Source organism: Moschus berezovskii, chromosome 14 (genome assembly GCF_049115385.1).
Source record: "Moschus berezovskii isolate FMDL1 chromosome 14, NW_MosBer_1.0, whole genome shotgun sequence".
NCBI classification, from domain to species: Eukaryota; Metazoa; Chordata; class Mammalia; order Artiodactyla; family Moschidae; genus Moschus; species Moschus berezovskii.
In genome coordinates this window covers 87,048,620-87,065,630 of record NC_142473.1, presented here as the reverse complement: position 1 = coordinate 87,065,630, position 17,011 = coordinate 87,048,620, and the positions used below count along the sequence as shown (strand labels likewise).

The 17,011-nt window shown below is 43.3% G+C and overlaps 1 protein-coding gene across 1 annotated transcript in view; it reads left to right on the top strand.

Moving 5' to 3' along the window:
* Positions 1–17,011, top strand: part of LPXN (leupaxin) — a 39,806-nt gene that overhangs the window by 2,076 nt on the left and 20,719 nt on the right. Inside the window, exons 2-3 of the mRNA XM_055424175.2 lie at positions 2,970–3,127; positions 10,274–10,320. Coding sequence (XP_055280150.2) covers positions 2,970–3,127; positions 10,274–10,320 — 205 coding nt within the window. The remainder of the gene's footprint in view (positions 1–2,969; positions 3,128–10,273; positions 10,321–17,011) is intronic.

Below are 17,011 nucleotides of genomic sequence, written 5' to 3'. Positions count from 1 at the left end.
CTTGATTTCCTCAGACAAAGGGCTATAAAAATGGATGGTAGAGTTTTCGGTCTGATACCCCGAATCCTGCAGCAGTAATCCCTTATTTGTCATACATTTGAAGTTCAGTTCAGTTCAGTCACTCAGTCGTGTCCAGCTCTTTGCGACCCCATGAATCGCAGCACGCCAGGCCTCCCTGTCCATAGTTTTCTTTAAAAAATTAAGAGAAAACCTTTTATTATAGAGAATTTTAAAATTTACAAGAGGAAAAAATACTTAAAGAAATCTGAGGTATCCCCGAGTCACCTTAAACATTTAACAACTCTTGGTCAATCTTATTTCATTTATACATCCATTCCTTCTACTCCTAGATTATTTTAAAGTAATTTCGGACATTGTATGATTTCACCTATAAACATATATATATATATATATATATATCATTATGCAAGTAACCATAATATCGTATCCATAAAATTCTTAATAGTGATTCCTTAATGTCATTAGAGACCATTATCACAGCTGAAATATTAACAGAAACTACAATATTATCAAATATCCTTGTCACACCTGAAATACATTAACAGTTTTTGCTACTTACTGAATTTTCAGTCACTGTTCACTGTTTCTAATTCTTTCTTTTTGGTGGTTCTTGCTTGTTTGTTTAAGATTCATCCACTGAATCAGTTGTAAATCTCCCGAATCTTTTAACCAATGGTCCTCCTCTGTCTCTTCTTTTCCACTAAAGTTTATTTGTTGAAGGATCATTAGCCCTGAAGAGTTTAGCTCAGTTTGTTTATCTCCAAAATGGTGCATACAATTCAATATATTTGTGAGACAGATGCTTGAGAAAGATCTGCAGAAGATTTCATTTGTAAAAAAAATGATCAGATATTTTCACACCATTAAGAAATACCCATACCCCAACGTCGGAAATAAAATCATTTTTTAATGACCTGTAAAGTTAATTTTCCCTATCTGAAGACTTTAGAGCTAGGTAGATCCTTAGGAATAATATAATCCAGTGTTTTGCAAAGTTTAAAACGCTACAGTCTCTGATAAGAAATTCACTGAGGTTCACTCCTGGGTGTGGATTTGCAATTTAAAAAATACTATTGTGATACAATTGCTTCATTATGTGGATGAGAAAACAGCCTCAGAGAAGCACATGTCATGCAAAGACGACCCAGAGAATCCACATGGCATTTCTGACTTGAGACGTTGGGGATCAGATCAGGATCTGCCAGGCTCTGCATTCAGTAGACTGAGTGCTTAGTCGCTCAGTCATGTCTGACCATTTGCAACCCTGTGGACTGTAGCCCGCCAGGCTCCTCTGTCCATGGGATTCTCCAGGTGAGAAAACTGGAGTGGGTTGCCATTTCCCACTCCAGGGGATCTTCCCGATCCAGGGATTGAAGCTGCATCTCCTGCATTGGCAGGGGGACTCTTTACCTCCTGAGCCATCAGCTGGCACTCAGGAGCAGTGTGACCTTACACGAGATATTTTTCTCTTTCTTAATCTACAAAATAAGGACAATACTATCATTTGACTCAAAGTATTAGGATGACTAACGTATAAATATATAACTATAATATGTATCATATAATAATGTTATGTTTATATTTATATGCATAATATAAAAAATACATGTCCTGTGTTGATTTTATTAGTTATTAATATTAATTTCCTGAAAACAGAAAGTCAGTAGTGTAACCCTCATGCAAGAAAGTCCATTGGTTTCTCCTAAGAAAACTACAAGAGAAACAAATTTCCACTGTTTGGACTGCAGCATGTTGCTCGCTTTTACAGTCTGTTTCCAATCAACCCATTCTTCTCCCCACACTTTAAAAGACAGTACCGACACCTTGAGACTTTTGTTACGTGCTGGGGATATGAGGAAACAAATCAGGGTTAAGAATCAGTTTCACTGTACTGGTATGTTTGGGAAAACTGTAAAATAATTGCTTATATTTTTCTGATAGGAAAATATGTAGCCTTTGCACCTAGAGTCTATTATGCAGAGCGAAGTAAGTCAGAAAGAGAAAGATGAACACCAAATATGAACGCATACATACGGAATCTAGAAAGATGGCACTGATGAACCTGCTTGCAGGGCCGCAGGAGACGCAGACGCAGACAAGACACGGGTGGACGCAGCGGTGGGTGGAGGCCTCGGGAAGCACTGAGAATGGCGCTGAGACGTACACACTACCCTCCGTAAACTGAGATGGCCGTGGAAAGCAGCTCTGTGACCCAGGGAGCTCAGATCCACTGCTCTGTGACAACCTAGCGGGGTGGGCTGGGGAGGGAGCTGGGAAGGCGGTTCCAGAGGGGGGACATATGTACACCCATGGCTGATTCATGTAGCCATATGGCAGAAACCAGCACAATACTGAAAAGCAATTATCCTCCAATCAAAAATAAATAATTTTAAACCATATTTAAAGTTTTTATTTTTAAAATTATTTATTTGCTTCTTTCCTTGGATGTGCCGAGTCTTATCTGCGGCAAGTGGAAGCTTTGATCTTCAGTGCGGAGTGTGGGATCTAGTTCCCCGACCAGGGGCTGAAACCAGGCCCCCTGCATCGGGAGTGCGGGGTCTTAGCCACTGGACCCCCAGGGGCGTCCCTGTTTACATTTCTCTAATTGGAGAGCTTCCTGGGTGATCCACTCTCAATGATAAAAATGAATACGGGGCAATGTAGAAAGTCAAACTGTAGCGTGAGACTCTGCGATTGAGCGCAGCCATGGGAAATAAGAAATAGGCCACAGTATGCAGAGGGCATTAAACATCTCCTGGTAAAACAGACCGTATTCTTAAAGTCAAATAAGGAGTAAGGGAGGATGTTTGAGTTTACATTTAACTCTTAACCTAAGAGAAGAGGAAATGGCGGCATAGTGGGGATGCTCAAAAGGATCATTATTCTAGAAGATGTACATAGTCCATTCCATGATTCCATATCATGATTCCCTTGTATCTTTTATATAGATGCCTTGTTGGAGGAACTGGAATACTCTACCTTCCAGGAAAGTGATGAATACTCCAACGCAGCTTCTTCTCCCCTGGATCAGCATTCCAGAAAGGAGAGTAACCTTGCTGAGACTTCAAAGGTCCCTTCCGTTCCTGATGGCATGAATCCCTTTCCGGTAACTTTTCATTTATTGAAGTACCTTGAATGTACATATTTGAGTGCATTTCTGAAAATTAATTGTATCTCAAATAAAATTATGCAAAAAGAAGAATCACATATCCAAGAGAGAGAAAAAAACTCCTTAAAAATTAAAAAAAAAAATTTTTTTTAATGATAGAGGTGGTTGTTTTTGAAAAGAGGAGGAGCACTGAGAAAGAAGAATAGGTCTTTGGAAACTTTATTTTTTCTTATGAGGGCCTGGAGCTGGCAGAGTATTTCGTAATTCACTTGGGATATTCTGACATCACCATCTGGGTATCAGACATGCATGTTGCAGTTTGATTGGAATGTCACTCAGTAAGGCCAGAGATCACCTGGGCAAGGCCAGGTGACAGTTTAGCTAAATCTTCTCAGGATGGCTTTTTTAGGGTATTCACTTTCCGGCTCTTCTTTTCTGCTGAATATATTAGGAAATTCAATTATTAGTATATCCAGAGGTGAGGAAGCTCTAGGGAACCAACACAAGAAAACTACACTCAGGAAAGATTATGAATTAGCCTCCCCGAAAATCCAATTTATTAACTTCTGGTTAGAATTTAAAGGATCAAGTAGAACAGATGCGAATAACATTTGCTGATATATGTTGATATATGTCCTTTCCTATGGATAAATCTACATGCATCTACTTTACAATTAGAAGCTTACTTGGTGAGAATGGATTAGTATAGAAGGAATTAAGAAGATGCTCTTCATATCTGGTGTTTCTGAACGATGATTTTTTTCTTTTTGGCCACACCGTTCTGCATGTGGGATCTTAGTTTCCCGACCAGGGATCGTACCTGTGCATCCTGCATTGGGAGTGTGGAATCCTAACCACTGCACCACAGGAGGTCCCTGAACTATGGTATTCTGACTCATCCTTGTACACCATGTGCAATCACCAGTAGCACAGACTTGAAACCTGAGCCTGTGGGAAGGCTTCCTCTTAAACTGTTCTTCCTTCCAGCTATGCTTGTACAGTTTTCAAGATACACATTTCTCTCTTTACTAGGGAGCCGTTGTCTTTGATCTCACTGTGAGGTATAGCCGTAGACTCCTAACTGGTCCCCTAACCTGACCCCCTGCAATTTATTCTCCAAATTGCAGTCAGGATAATCCTGTGAAACTTAAATCAGATCACCTCATTCTCCTACTCAGAACCCCGTGGTGAATCCTCATCTCATTGGTAGTAAAAAGCCCTAGTCTTTACACTAACCTTATTTATGGGGTGACCATATGTCTTGGTTCCCTGGAAGAACCTGGGTTTTTGCTTATAATCTTGACATTCTATTATTGACTTTACCTTTTACCCCAGATTTTCCATTTTTTTGTGAAATTTTAAAAGTTAGTATTAGCTTTAAAGTAAACCAGCATGGACTGTAAACCTCCATTTGGTTCTTCTGGCTTCTGTCACTGTCTCCTGTAGTAGTATATAAAACACATGTGCAGTGAACAGAGTTCTTATTTTATTATTTCTGTTGTTCAGTCGCTCAGTTCTGTCTGACCCTTTGCAGCCCCATGAACTGCAGCACGCCAGGCTTCCCTGTTCACTCTCTCCTGGAGTTTGCTCATACTCATGTCCATCGAGTCGCTGATGCCATCCAACCATCTCATCCTCTGTTGTCCCCTTCTCCTCCTGCCCCCAATCTTTCCCAGCATCAGGGTCTTTTCAAATGAGTCAGCTCTTCACATCAGGTGGCCAAAGTATTGGAATTTCAGCTTCAGCATCAGTCCTTCCAATGAATATTCAGGACTGATTTCCTTTAGGATGGACTGGTTGGATCTCCTTGCAGTCCAAGGGACTCTCAAGAGTCTTCTCCAACACCACAGTTCAAAAGCATCAGTTCTTCAGCGCTTAGCCTTCTTTATAGTCCAACTCTCACATCCCATACATGACTACGGGAAAAACCATAACTTTGACTATACGGACCTTTATCAGCAAAATGATGTCTCTGCTTTTTAATACACTGTTTAGGTTTGTCATAGCTTTTCTTCCAAGGAGCAAGGGTCTCTTAATTTCATGGCTGCAGTGACCATCCACAGTGATTTTGGAGCCCAAGAAAACAAAATCTGTCACTGTTTCCACTTTTTTCCCATCTGTTTGCCATGAAATGATGGGACCGGATGCCATGATCTTTGTTGTTTGAATGCTCAGTTTTAATTATAGCTGGATCTAATAGACGTGATTTAGTCACTAAGTCATGATCTACTCTTGGCGACCCCATGGACTGTAATCCACCAGGCTCCTCTGTCCATGGGATTCTCCGGGCAGGAATACTGGAGTGGGCTGCCATTTCCTCCTCCAGGGGGTCTTCGCCACACAGGAATGGAGCCTGGGCCTCCTGCACTGTAGGTGAGTCCTTTGCCAGCTGAGCTACGAGGGACGTCTAGGATCTCAGAGGTGACTGATGACAGTTCCTAGCCTCTCGTTTCCTGATCCTGTTAAGGCAAAATCTAACTGGCAGCACCCTTTGAAGGGTGATTCTCAGGGTGCTGGCTGTCGTAGCTAGAGCTCAAGCGCAGCAGTCAGTGGCAGCTGACTCCTCTGGTTTTAAGTGGTGGCAAGAAAAATGATGAGGTATTGTTTCCCCTGCTGGCCACTTGTCATAGCACTGCTCCTGCCCTGCTGTGGTCTGTGCGATGATCTGTGAGATGCAGAGCGTCTCCTCAGGGCCAGAGAGGAATACGGGAAACTGTGGCTTAACGTCAGACACATCTTGCTGAAGAAACAGAGGCTGAGCACTCTTGCCATAGGGTACAGTGTGATCTAAATGTTCTTGTTAAAGCAGTTTTGTCACTGATTGTATATTAAAGACGTTAGTTTTATTATTTGGTAATGCTTTCAAATTTTGTAACGAACACTTCCAGCAGCATTTGGCTCAAATCCAAACCGAAACCAAAACTACACGTTTAAGTGTCTCAATGAAGTTGATGTTTGGGACTTCTCTGGTGGTCTACTGGTTAAGCATCTGCCCCCTAAGTGGGATCTATTTATGCTGATGTAGCTTTTGAAGTAGATCTTGATGCGTCTTCATAATATTTGTGTCTTCTGGTTTTTGAACTGACAATGATATTTCTACCCCCCCATGTTAGATGGTAAATATTAACAAAGTTGAACAAATACTTTGTGCAGAATACCCACCCGTCATCGTCTCTTCTTTTTAAAAAAGTTTTATTATTTATTGGTTGTGCTGGGTCTTCATCGCTGTGTTGGTTTTCTCTAGCTTTGGTCGGCTTTCTCTCGTCAAGGAACATGGGCTGTAGGGAGTGCAGGCTTCAAGAGTTGGGGCATCTGGGCTCAGTATTTGTCCAAGCTTTGACCCCGTGTTCCCTGCTTGGCAGGCAGATTCTTAACCACTGGATCACCAGGGGAGTCCCGATATTCAACTTTCTTGAGACAATTAAACATGTAGTTTTGGTTTTGAAAAGTTAATACTTAAGAAGAACGTGCCGGATGCCGATTCAATATGTGAAGCTGCAGGAGGTATGTTTACATGCCATTGTGATACATACCTTCCATACGGATCAAATGACTCCTCAGTTAATTTTGCTCATTTTCAATTCTAAGTTTTCTTGTGCTTGTAACTAAAGTGAACTAGTAATTATTAATTGACTCCTATTGCAAGCCACCAAATAATGTCAGATTAAATCAGTTAGAGGCCTCAATTAGAAACTTTAGTTCCAAATTGGTTTAATTGTTACAGCTCATTCAAAAGACCACAGAAAAGTACTTAGAAGTTTATTCTTCTGTCTAAAATGAAACATCTGATATTGCTGCTGCTGCTAAGTCACTTCAGTAGTGTCCGACTCTGTGTGACCCCATAGACGGAAGCCCACCAGGTTCCCCCGTCCCCGGGATTCTCCAGGCAAGAACACCGGAGCGGGCTGCCATTTCCTTCTCCAATGTGTGAAAGTGAAAAGTGGACGTGAACTCGCTCAGTCGTGTCCGACCCTTAGCGACCCCACGGACTGCAGCCTTCCAGGCTCCACCATCTATGGGATTTTCCAGGCAAGAGTACTGGTGTGGCTTGCCATTGCCTTCTCCACTGATATTGCTAATGCCATTGTAAATTAGTTGAAAAGTTCAACAATGGAGATCAATGTTGTTTTGAGGGGGTGATAATACTAATACAGATTTTGATGGCACACAGCCTAATGGTAAAGTCAATGTTTTTTTCATACTTAAAAGCCTGTGGAGCAGATAGGTAGTTGGAACTGGTCGTGATGTGCACAAAATTCATGACTGCATCCAAATAAGCTTCAGTATTCTACCAATCAGAATAGAGACTGTGGTTGTTAAAATTTACAAAGTCTCTCTCTATATATTTACACACAATCAGTGCAGAAGGAAATGGCAACCCACTCCATTATTCTTGCCTGAGAAATCCAAAGGACAGAGGAGCCTGGTGAGCTACAGTCCGTGGGGTAGCAAAGAGTCAGACGTGCCTGAGTGACTTATCACATGCACACACACACACAATCAGGGTGTGTATTTATATCTATATAATTCATCTACAAAACTTTTGTGACAGAAGCTGTTGCTGAATATGAAAATATATATTTGCATTGCTGTATATATTTTCTCTATTCATTGCTTGACATCAACTAGATTTTAGAAATGTCTGAACCTTTGAAAAGTCACTTTGTAAAGCAACTTCAATGTAGGCCACATTATGTGCAAAATCAGTTGGAAATATTTAACCACATTATTTAATGAATGTAGTATGAATATTCAGCTTTTGAAGTTTTTTTTAACAAGTTGCAATTATGTGCAACAAAGTTTGCAAAAAGGAAGTAGCTCAGATTTCTCCTTACAAAAGTGTGGGAGGAAATGAACCAATCAAAAGATGAGCCCTCAAACATTTTAATGACCTAACTTGAAAATTATGTTTTGGAAACATCTCAACTTTGATGGACCTCCTGATTTTACTTGAATAAATTTACATTCCCATCAGAATGGGATGAAATTGTGAAGGCGTATGATTTTGCAGTGACTACACTTGATGAAGTGTTAGAGGCGTCGTTTAAGGCTCTGTCTCGTACAAATGCCAGAGAAAGGTGCACTGAATGGAGGCAGCAATGCCGCGCGCGTGAAGATTTTGGAGCCGAAATATTCACACATTTTAATGTAAAAAATAGGATTGAGAATATCTTCCACTCAGCAAAATCTGCTCCGAACTTAAAGCTTCATCACCATCTAGACAGGGAGTATCTTCTCAATTAAAATTATTATGGGCTGTGGAGAAACAGCGTCAACAATTTCAGATATATTAACCATAAAACAGCTTCACGGAAGACTGCAGTTTAATAAAAAGTGTAAAAATAAATAAGATCATGTTGAAAAAAGGCATTTTTTCAGAAAAATTTTAGCATCACGATGTTAAAAGACAACAATCGCTAAGTAGCCAATTAAGATATGCATACATATATCTCAAGAATATTTACTTGTGCCATTTAAAAATGCTCAAGTAATCAATATAAAAAGTCTAAAAAAATTTTTGCTTTCATGTTCATAGCTATATGTCATTTTAAAATGTTCTAGAAAATTTTATTTTGAGTAGAATTAGTTGATAGGTCCACCAGTATGATAAAATAAAAATATTGGTCCATAAATACACATTTAAAAATTAATGTAATATTAGTTATTTTTAGTACTCTCTGTCACTCGCAAGGACTTCCCTGGTGGCTCAGCTGGTAAAGAATCCACCTGCAATGCAGGAGACCTGGGTTGGATCCCTGTGCTGGGAAGACCCCCTGGAGAAGGGAATGGGCACCCACTCCAGCGTTCTGGCCTGGAGAGTCCCATGCGCTGTATAGCCCACGGGGTCACAAAGGGTCGGACACGACGGGGCGAGTTCCACCCCACTTCACTCTGAAAGGTGTCCCAGCCTGAGTGATCAGCTGTGTGGTCGCCGAGCCTGCGGGAACCAGGCCCTGACTGTTCTCGTCTCACTGGCGCACTCGGCTCAGGCCAGGCTGTTCTCTGTCCCGCCGGCGCTGGACGCGTCACCCTTGACAGCTGCACTGTCCTCATTGCCTGTGCGTCCTTGCCCAACCGGCATATCGATGAATGCCGTTGTGTCTCATCTCCTCTGTTGTCGTTTAGTCTCTCAGGAGCGTCTGACTCTTTGTGACCCCATGGACTGTAGCCCCGACCAGGCCTCTCCGTCCATGGGATCTCCCCGGCAAGAATACTGGTGTGGGCTGCCATTTCCTTCTCCAGGGGAACTTCCTGACCCAGGGATCGAACCTGCAGGTCCTGCACTGGCAGCTGATTCTTTAGCAGTGAATCACCAGGGAAGCCCCTTTCTTATCTCCTACCCGTCATTAATGCTTATTATTTTTTTACATATTAATTTATGATCTGCCTCTCACCACCGTGATGTAAGGCTCAGGAACAATTTCTATTCTTTTGTTTTGTTTTTTGACTCCTGCATCCTCTAGCCCTCACACCTGACAGGCACTCAATAAATATTTGCTCATGAAATAACTACGGGTCAGCTACCCTTTAGAGTCACTCATTATTTCTTCCAGTGTGTTAAACTGAGCCGAGTTATACTCTTCTCCGACTCCATCCTGTCTAGTTCAAGGGGCTTCGCCCTGACTCATGTTGTTTTGTGGTTCTTTTCTGAGTGTGGTGACATCTGTTTCTGTGCTTTGAGTTCAGGGTGTGGAGAGGTCCCCTATATTTGTTCACGAGCCAGCTTCTGTGCTGAGAATTTGACCTTTTTCTATGAGATGGCTGCTATTCCTCTGCCTTGTGAAAGATTTGACATATGCTAGTTATCAGTCCCCTTTAGAAGCTCCAAACATCTTCTAACTCTGGCTGTGGGTAAGTACTAGTATTCTTTTTAAATTTATCTTTTATTAAAAAATTTTATTGAAGCGCAGTTGATCTACAAGGTTGTGTTAATTCCTGATGTGCAGCAAAGGGATTCAATTATCATATACACACATGTATATATGTATTATCTATTTCTTTTTCATATTCTTTACCATTATGGTTTATCACAGGATATTGAATATAGCTCCCTGTGCTTTTCAGTAGGACGTTGTTGTTTATTCAACATTCAAATAATGAGATATTCATTCTTTATTCTTCTTTGTCACTTGCGTGTCTTAGGTGCAGCTTGTGTATACTACCGAAATCCAGGGACCCAATGTCTACAGGTATTTTTCTTTTTAATTAAATATTTAAAAATTAAGGACACTAGAGAATTGTTATCAGCCTGTGCCTGGGCCATCATTTGCTTTGCAAGTGTTTGTTACTAGCATTCCTATTTCCTCCCCCCTCATTCCATGGTCTGTGAGCAGTGGTGGAATTCTGCCAGCTGCATGTGGCAGTTTCTCAGGGAGCCTGACTTCTAGACGGGTCATCTAGTCATCTGCGCGGGTGGGCGCTGTTTTTCCTTTACCTCCGGAAACAGTGTAAACAGCTCGAGTCACCATGGGTGCTCCGGGCCAGCTATTCCAGACACAGGGCTTCAGTTCCCAAAAGAGAAAACACCTAAAGAAACGTCAGCAAGATGCTGACAAAATCAGAGCTAAGATCAGGGCTGAACTAAGACAGCGAGTCTCCACGGCAGATTGATGAATATATGTTGTTTTTGTTCTGTTGCTAAGTCGTGTCTGACTCTCTGCAACCCCATGGGCTGCAGCACTCCAGGCTCCACTGTCCTTCACTGTCTCCCGGAGTTGGCTCAAATTCACGTCCATTGAGTCTGTGATGCCATCCAACTGTCTCATCCTCTGCCGCCCCCTTCTCCTCCTGCCTTCAATCTTTCCCAGCATCAGGGTCTTTTCCAATGAGCCAGCTCCTCGCATCAGGTGGCCAAAGTATTGTAGCTTCAGCTTCAGTAGCAATCATTCCAATGAATTTTCAGGGTTACTCAACATTTATTTAGCGGTGGAGGGATTTCCTGTTAATAAAAGTTACCTACTGCTGCAGAGTCTACTTACTAAATGATCTCTTCTGGCCAAGGCAGAGTTTGATGATCTGAAAAAATTAAAGGACCACTGTTTCTGTTCTCTCTTCAGTTACAGCTTGAAATTAAAAAAAAAAAAATCAGACAGCATTCTGGGAAACAAATTGAAGGGTTTTAAATGTAGATGGTAATGTTTCACATGGCACAAAAATACAAGAAGGGCCTGTGCTCTCTTTTGAAGCCTTGGCACGACTTTCCATTTTAGCGGGCTTTCTATTCAGGTGAGAGTGAAGCCAACTTACCAAAAGGTATCGCCAGCTTATTCCAGTCCTAGGAAGCTGCCTGCTGGGTGTGCCCCTTAGGCCTTCCCGTCTCTCTCCTTTGTAAAAAAAAAAAAAAAAAATTGAAAGCATCAGCAAGAAAACAGTGAGTACCTGGTACACCACAGGTTCTCAGTTAATATTTAATTTTTTTTATACTGAGGAAACCAAGACTTGAATGGAGACGCTGGTAAACACAGGGATATGTAGTACGAAGCCCAGCCCAGCCGGCAGCCACCTCGCCGGGTGTCTGGCCTCGTGACCCGCTGACGGGCGCCTTTCCTCGGGAGTACAGGTCTTCGTGCTGTTTCCCGTCAGACCCGGCTCCCTCTTCTCCGGAGAACTGACCCCTGCGGGTTGGCTTTTTGGAAGGCTGTCGGGAGCCTGTGCCGGGCGGGCGGCTGGGGGTGCTGGGGAGCGGGGTGCAAGGCAAGGGCGTTTAGGGCGTGTGCTCGCCGAGTCTGTCTCCACAGCGTCGCTGACGGCAGTTGTGTCCCCTGTTATGGCTCCCGATTGCCTCCTCTGCCTGGGCACCTGGGCGCCTGGGGTCTGGTAACTTTGCCTCTCCGTTTTGTGCCTTTGACCTAACGGCTTCTTGCTGAACCTGACCTCTGGGTTCCCTCGGTGTTTCCTGTTTGCTCTGAGCTCTCCATCCCCCGTGTGATTAAATTACGGGAGTAAACTCCTTCTGCTTACTCTCAGTCTCTGTATTTTCCTGAGCAGATCTCAATCGATACAAATACCATCACTGAACGATACCCACCGTGTCGATCTGTGTAGGACAGCGACATGAAATCCAGGTGACCGAGTCAATATGTAACGGGCTGATCCAAACCCAAGGCTGATAAAATTCAGAGCCCGCGAGGCTTCCATGTGCAGATTGAGCATGAGACACAGAAGCAAGATTCCTGCATGCTGTTTCCACTGTTCCCCTTGACTTGCCTAAATTAACCAAGCATTACTTTCAACCCTGAAAGTATGTTCAATACCAGTTGTGGATATAACAATATGAAGATTTTTAGAAATGTATCTTTTATATGACCCAAAATAATTTTAGTTAAGAATAGGGAGGGACACTTCATAAACATATTGCAGAGGTGTAAATAGGGGAAAAAATAAAGCCCTTCACTTAAGAAGTCTTGAACTCAACTTTTATATATTTTTGTAATGGTTTATCATAGGATTTTTTTTTTTAATTGGAGGGTAGTTGCTTTACAAAGTTGTGTTTGTTTCTGCTGAACAACAGCTTGGGTCGGCTGTAGGTATACGTATGTCTCCTCCCTCTTGACCTTCCCTCACTCCAGCCCACCCCTCTCGGTCATCTCACAGCACCGAGCTGAGCTCCCTGTGCTGTGCAGCAGAGCTGGCACCTTAGACCACTTGGCCATCCTGACACCCCTGTTTGTATCATTAAGAGCTCTGCCTAATGAAGGTGTTACTGACGGCAAACTTAAGTACTTTCATCACGTGGCGTCCATGGTAAAGAACCCGCCTGCCAGTGCAGAAGCCTAAGAGACACGGGTTCAGTCCCTGGGTCGGGAAGATCCCCTGGAGAAGGGCTTGGCCACCCACTCCAGTATTCTTGCCTGGAGAATCCCATGAACAGAGGAGCCTGGCGGGGGGTGGGGGGTGGCTACAGTCCATGGGATCACAGAGTTAGACATGACTGAAGTGACTTAGCAAGCACGCATCATCTTAGAGACGGAGGGAGAAATCAAAGGAGCTCTGATTTGAGGGTTTCTCTCTTTTCAGGAGTGTTTCCTGTAGTGAAGTCATCATTGACGCTTCAGGAGGCCTCTCACTTCCCATTTAGAGGTTGACGCTGTTGGCTGAGTTACTCCGAGGGTGTTATGACAGCGAGCTCTCTTTCCTTCTGCACTAGGCAGGCGTCTAGTTAGCAACTAGTGAGAGGGGCCCCCTGGCAGGCAGTAGTTGAGGGTCTGCACTCCCAGTGCAGGGGCCACAGGGCTGATCCCTGGTTGGGGCACTAGGATTCTGCATGCCACATAACACAGCCAAAAAAGCGGGGGGAACAAACCAGTGAGAGTCCTTTCCATGCGAACAAGGATGCCCACCTGTGGGATGAACAGGTTTTTGGATTATATAGGGCCGCGTGAGAAGCTGCATTTGTTCTACGCTGGGACTCAGGAGAGAGGAGGTGGGTCCTGCCACCTTTGTATTCCTAAGACACGGCCTGTGGCAGCAGTTCTGAGGGATTCAGACTGAAAAGAGTTGTGTGTGTGAGAGAGAGGGAGAGCTCCTTTGCACTTCGTTGGAAACCTCCAAGGACTAAATCCGTCACTTGCATACCTGACCATTTTTGTTCTTCGATTAACTACCCGCCTCCAAAAAAAAAAAAAAAAACTAAACCCAAACTTGTGTCTGGCAGGAAGCCATATTGTACCTAAAGGACAAAGTCTTTTAAGAGGGGAATAGATCCACTTTCCTCCTACGGTTTCCTTGTTGTTAGATATTCAAACGTACGTGAGCCGGTAGCAGGACGTGTTGTACCCAAGAGACGGTCTTTATTTTGTTAAGAGAGGAAGATAGCCATCTTTTGTCTACATTTTCCCTAGTTGATAAATATGTAAAATAAGTAAAATAGTAAGACTTTTGTTGTCATTTATGAAAACACATTTAGTGAATGATTTAGAATATGTGACTTTGTTTATGGCTTTATGCGGAGAAGGCAATGGCAAGCTACTCCAGTACTCTTGCCTAGAAAATCCCATGGATGGAGCAGCCTGGTAGGCTGCAGTCCATGGGGTCGCTAAGGGTCGGACACGACTGAGCGACTTCACTTTCACTTTTCACTTTCCACTTTCACACATTGGAGAAGGAAATGGCAACCCACTCCAGTGTTCTTGCTTGGGGAATCCCAGGGACGGGGGAGCCTGGTGGGCTTCCATCTATGGGGTCACACAGAGTCGGACACGACTGAAGTGACTTAGCAGCAGCAGCAGCATGGCTTTATGTGTGTGTTTTTCTCTCTCTCTCATACACGCACACATAGTTTGGTGGGTTGTTAGCTAAGCTTCTTGATTAATTTGATGACAAACACTACTCCAGACCCCGTTGCTTGTATAACCCAGAATTCCACTTCTCAGAATGTACTCTGTGGAAGTGAAGGCATCAAACATTTATTTAGCAGTGTTGACTACAACAGTGAAAATCAGAAACAATCTAGGTGTCTAACAATAAATGATTGGTTTAATAGATTATAGCACATTATGCCTTTGAAAACTGGATAGCCTTTGTACATCATTTTAAAAGATAATTCAGTGATAGGGAGCACAAGCTTAGCAGTCTGCAGGCCCAAACTCTGCTATTTGCCTTTTATAGGGTAGAGCAAAGGTTTAACATCCCTAGGCCCCAGTTTCTTCATCTGGGGGTAATACTGCTGCTGCTGCTGCTGCTGCTAAGTCACTTCAGTCGTGTCCGACTGTGTGTGACCCCATAGACGGAAGCCCACCAGGCTCCCCCTTCCCTGGGATTCTCCAGGCAAGAACACTGGAGTGGGTTGCCATTTCCTTCTCCAGTGTGTGAAAGTGGAAAGTGAAAAGTGAAAGTGAAGTCGCTCAGTCGTGTCCGACCCCTAGCGACCCCACGGACTGCAGCCCACCAGGCTCCTCCATCCATGGGATTTTCTAGGCAAGAGTACTGGAGTGGCTTGCCATTGCCTACTTACCTCTTATTGTTTTTATGAGGGTTTAAAGAGAACCCATGTAGAGCCCTTTACAGAGGGCCTAGTGTTGTCTGCACACTCAATAGCTGTTAACTATTATGGTTGCAAAGGACAGATAAGGATGTGAATTAGGGGATGGAAAACTGTTAACTTTAAAACATGAAGAAAAGCAGTACTGTTCAATTTCCTAAAATCATACACAGTCATAGAAGAGTGGAAAAGCATAAGCCATCGTGTCTAGGGTATTCAGTGCCTCTCAAAAGGAAGAGAATATGTGCTTTTATTTTTTCCTTTGTATTCCTCTGCGGTTTTAAAATGTTCTACATTTAACATTACTCATTTTATGCGGAACATAATTTTTAATAGGAATCGCAGCATTATGACTATGTTAATGTAGTACGCTGAAAGTCATTTAATGGAATCATTGTTGACAAATGCGCGTATGCATCTAAAACACGCACGTACCTGAGAATCGACTGCTGATGCCCAGCCCGCCGCCACCGTCTCATCTGTTTCTGTCGTGTCTCTTTCCTAGTATAGCTGACCTTTGTTTTGAAAATATAACTTCAAACACGCAATTATTTTATGAACTCACCTATGTAAAAAGTCGAAGAGGTATCTTCTGCTTACTATTGTGTATAAACCTAAAACAATGGCAAGCCACTCCAGTACTCTTGCCTAGAAAATCCCATGGATGGAGGAGCCTGGTAGGCTGCAGTCCGTGGGGTCGCTAAGGGTCGGACACGACTGAGCTACTTCACTTTCACTTTTCACTTTCACACACTGGAGAAGGAAATGGCAACCCACTCCAGTGTTCTTGCCTGGGAGAATCCCAGGGACGGGGGAGCCTGGTGGGCTTCCGTCTGTGGGGTCACACAGAGTCGGACACGACTGAAGTGACTGAGCAGCAGCAGCAGCAGCAGCTCTGAAAAATAGTCATTAAAAAAAAAAAAATCAAAGCAGAGAATTCCCTGGCTGTTCAGTGCTTAGGACTCTGTGCTTTCACTGCCGGGCCCAGGTTCAGTCCCTGGTCAGAGAACTAAGATTCCACAAGGCTCACAGCACAGTCAAACACAAACCAAAAAAAGTCAGACAAATCGGAAATATCCAGGGTAAAATGTGAGACCACCTCCAGCAGAGTCTCCTCCCACCACCTGATTACCAGCTCGACAGGTAACTGCTGTCAGGTCTGTCTTCTTACAGATCTCTGTGTGTGCAGCTTCAGACTTGTATATCTGTGTTTCTAAAATGATGTAAATGGAAGGGTATTTTTCATATGGTTGTGGGCCTTGCTTAAGTTAGCAGTATAAATTAGAAGTCTCCCTTACTTCACATAGATCTGTCGACATTTTTTTTTTTTAGCAGCCACAGGGTATTTTATAGTGTGAGTGGACCATAATTTATTTGACTCTATCTCCATTTAGTTTTAATTTGCTCATAAAGCTATACTGCTTTTGTGTCTCAAGGAATGTTTGTGTGCAAGTATCTTTAGAGATATGTCCAGTTTTTCTGTAGGATAGAGTCTTGGAAGTAAAATTGCTGAATTGGTCTAGTTTTAGTCATATCTCTGATGCTGGGAGGGATTGGGGGCAGGAGGAGAAGGGGACGACCGAGAATGAGATGGCTGGATGGCATCACCGACTCTATGGATATGGACATGAGTTTGAGTGAACTCCGGGAGTTGGTGATGGACAGGGAGGCCTGGCGTGCTGTGATTCATGGGGTCGCGGAGAGTCGGACACGACTGAGCGACTGAACTGAACTGAACTGAAGGGGTTAGTGGGTCTAACCATGTGGCACAGTGGGGAAGAATCCACCTTTCAAGGCAGGAGACTTAAGAGACACAGGTTCAATCCCTGGGTCAGGAAGATCCCCTGGAGAAGGGCATGGAAACCCACTCCAGTATTCTTGCCTGGAGAATCCCATGGACA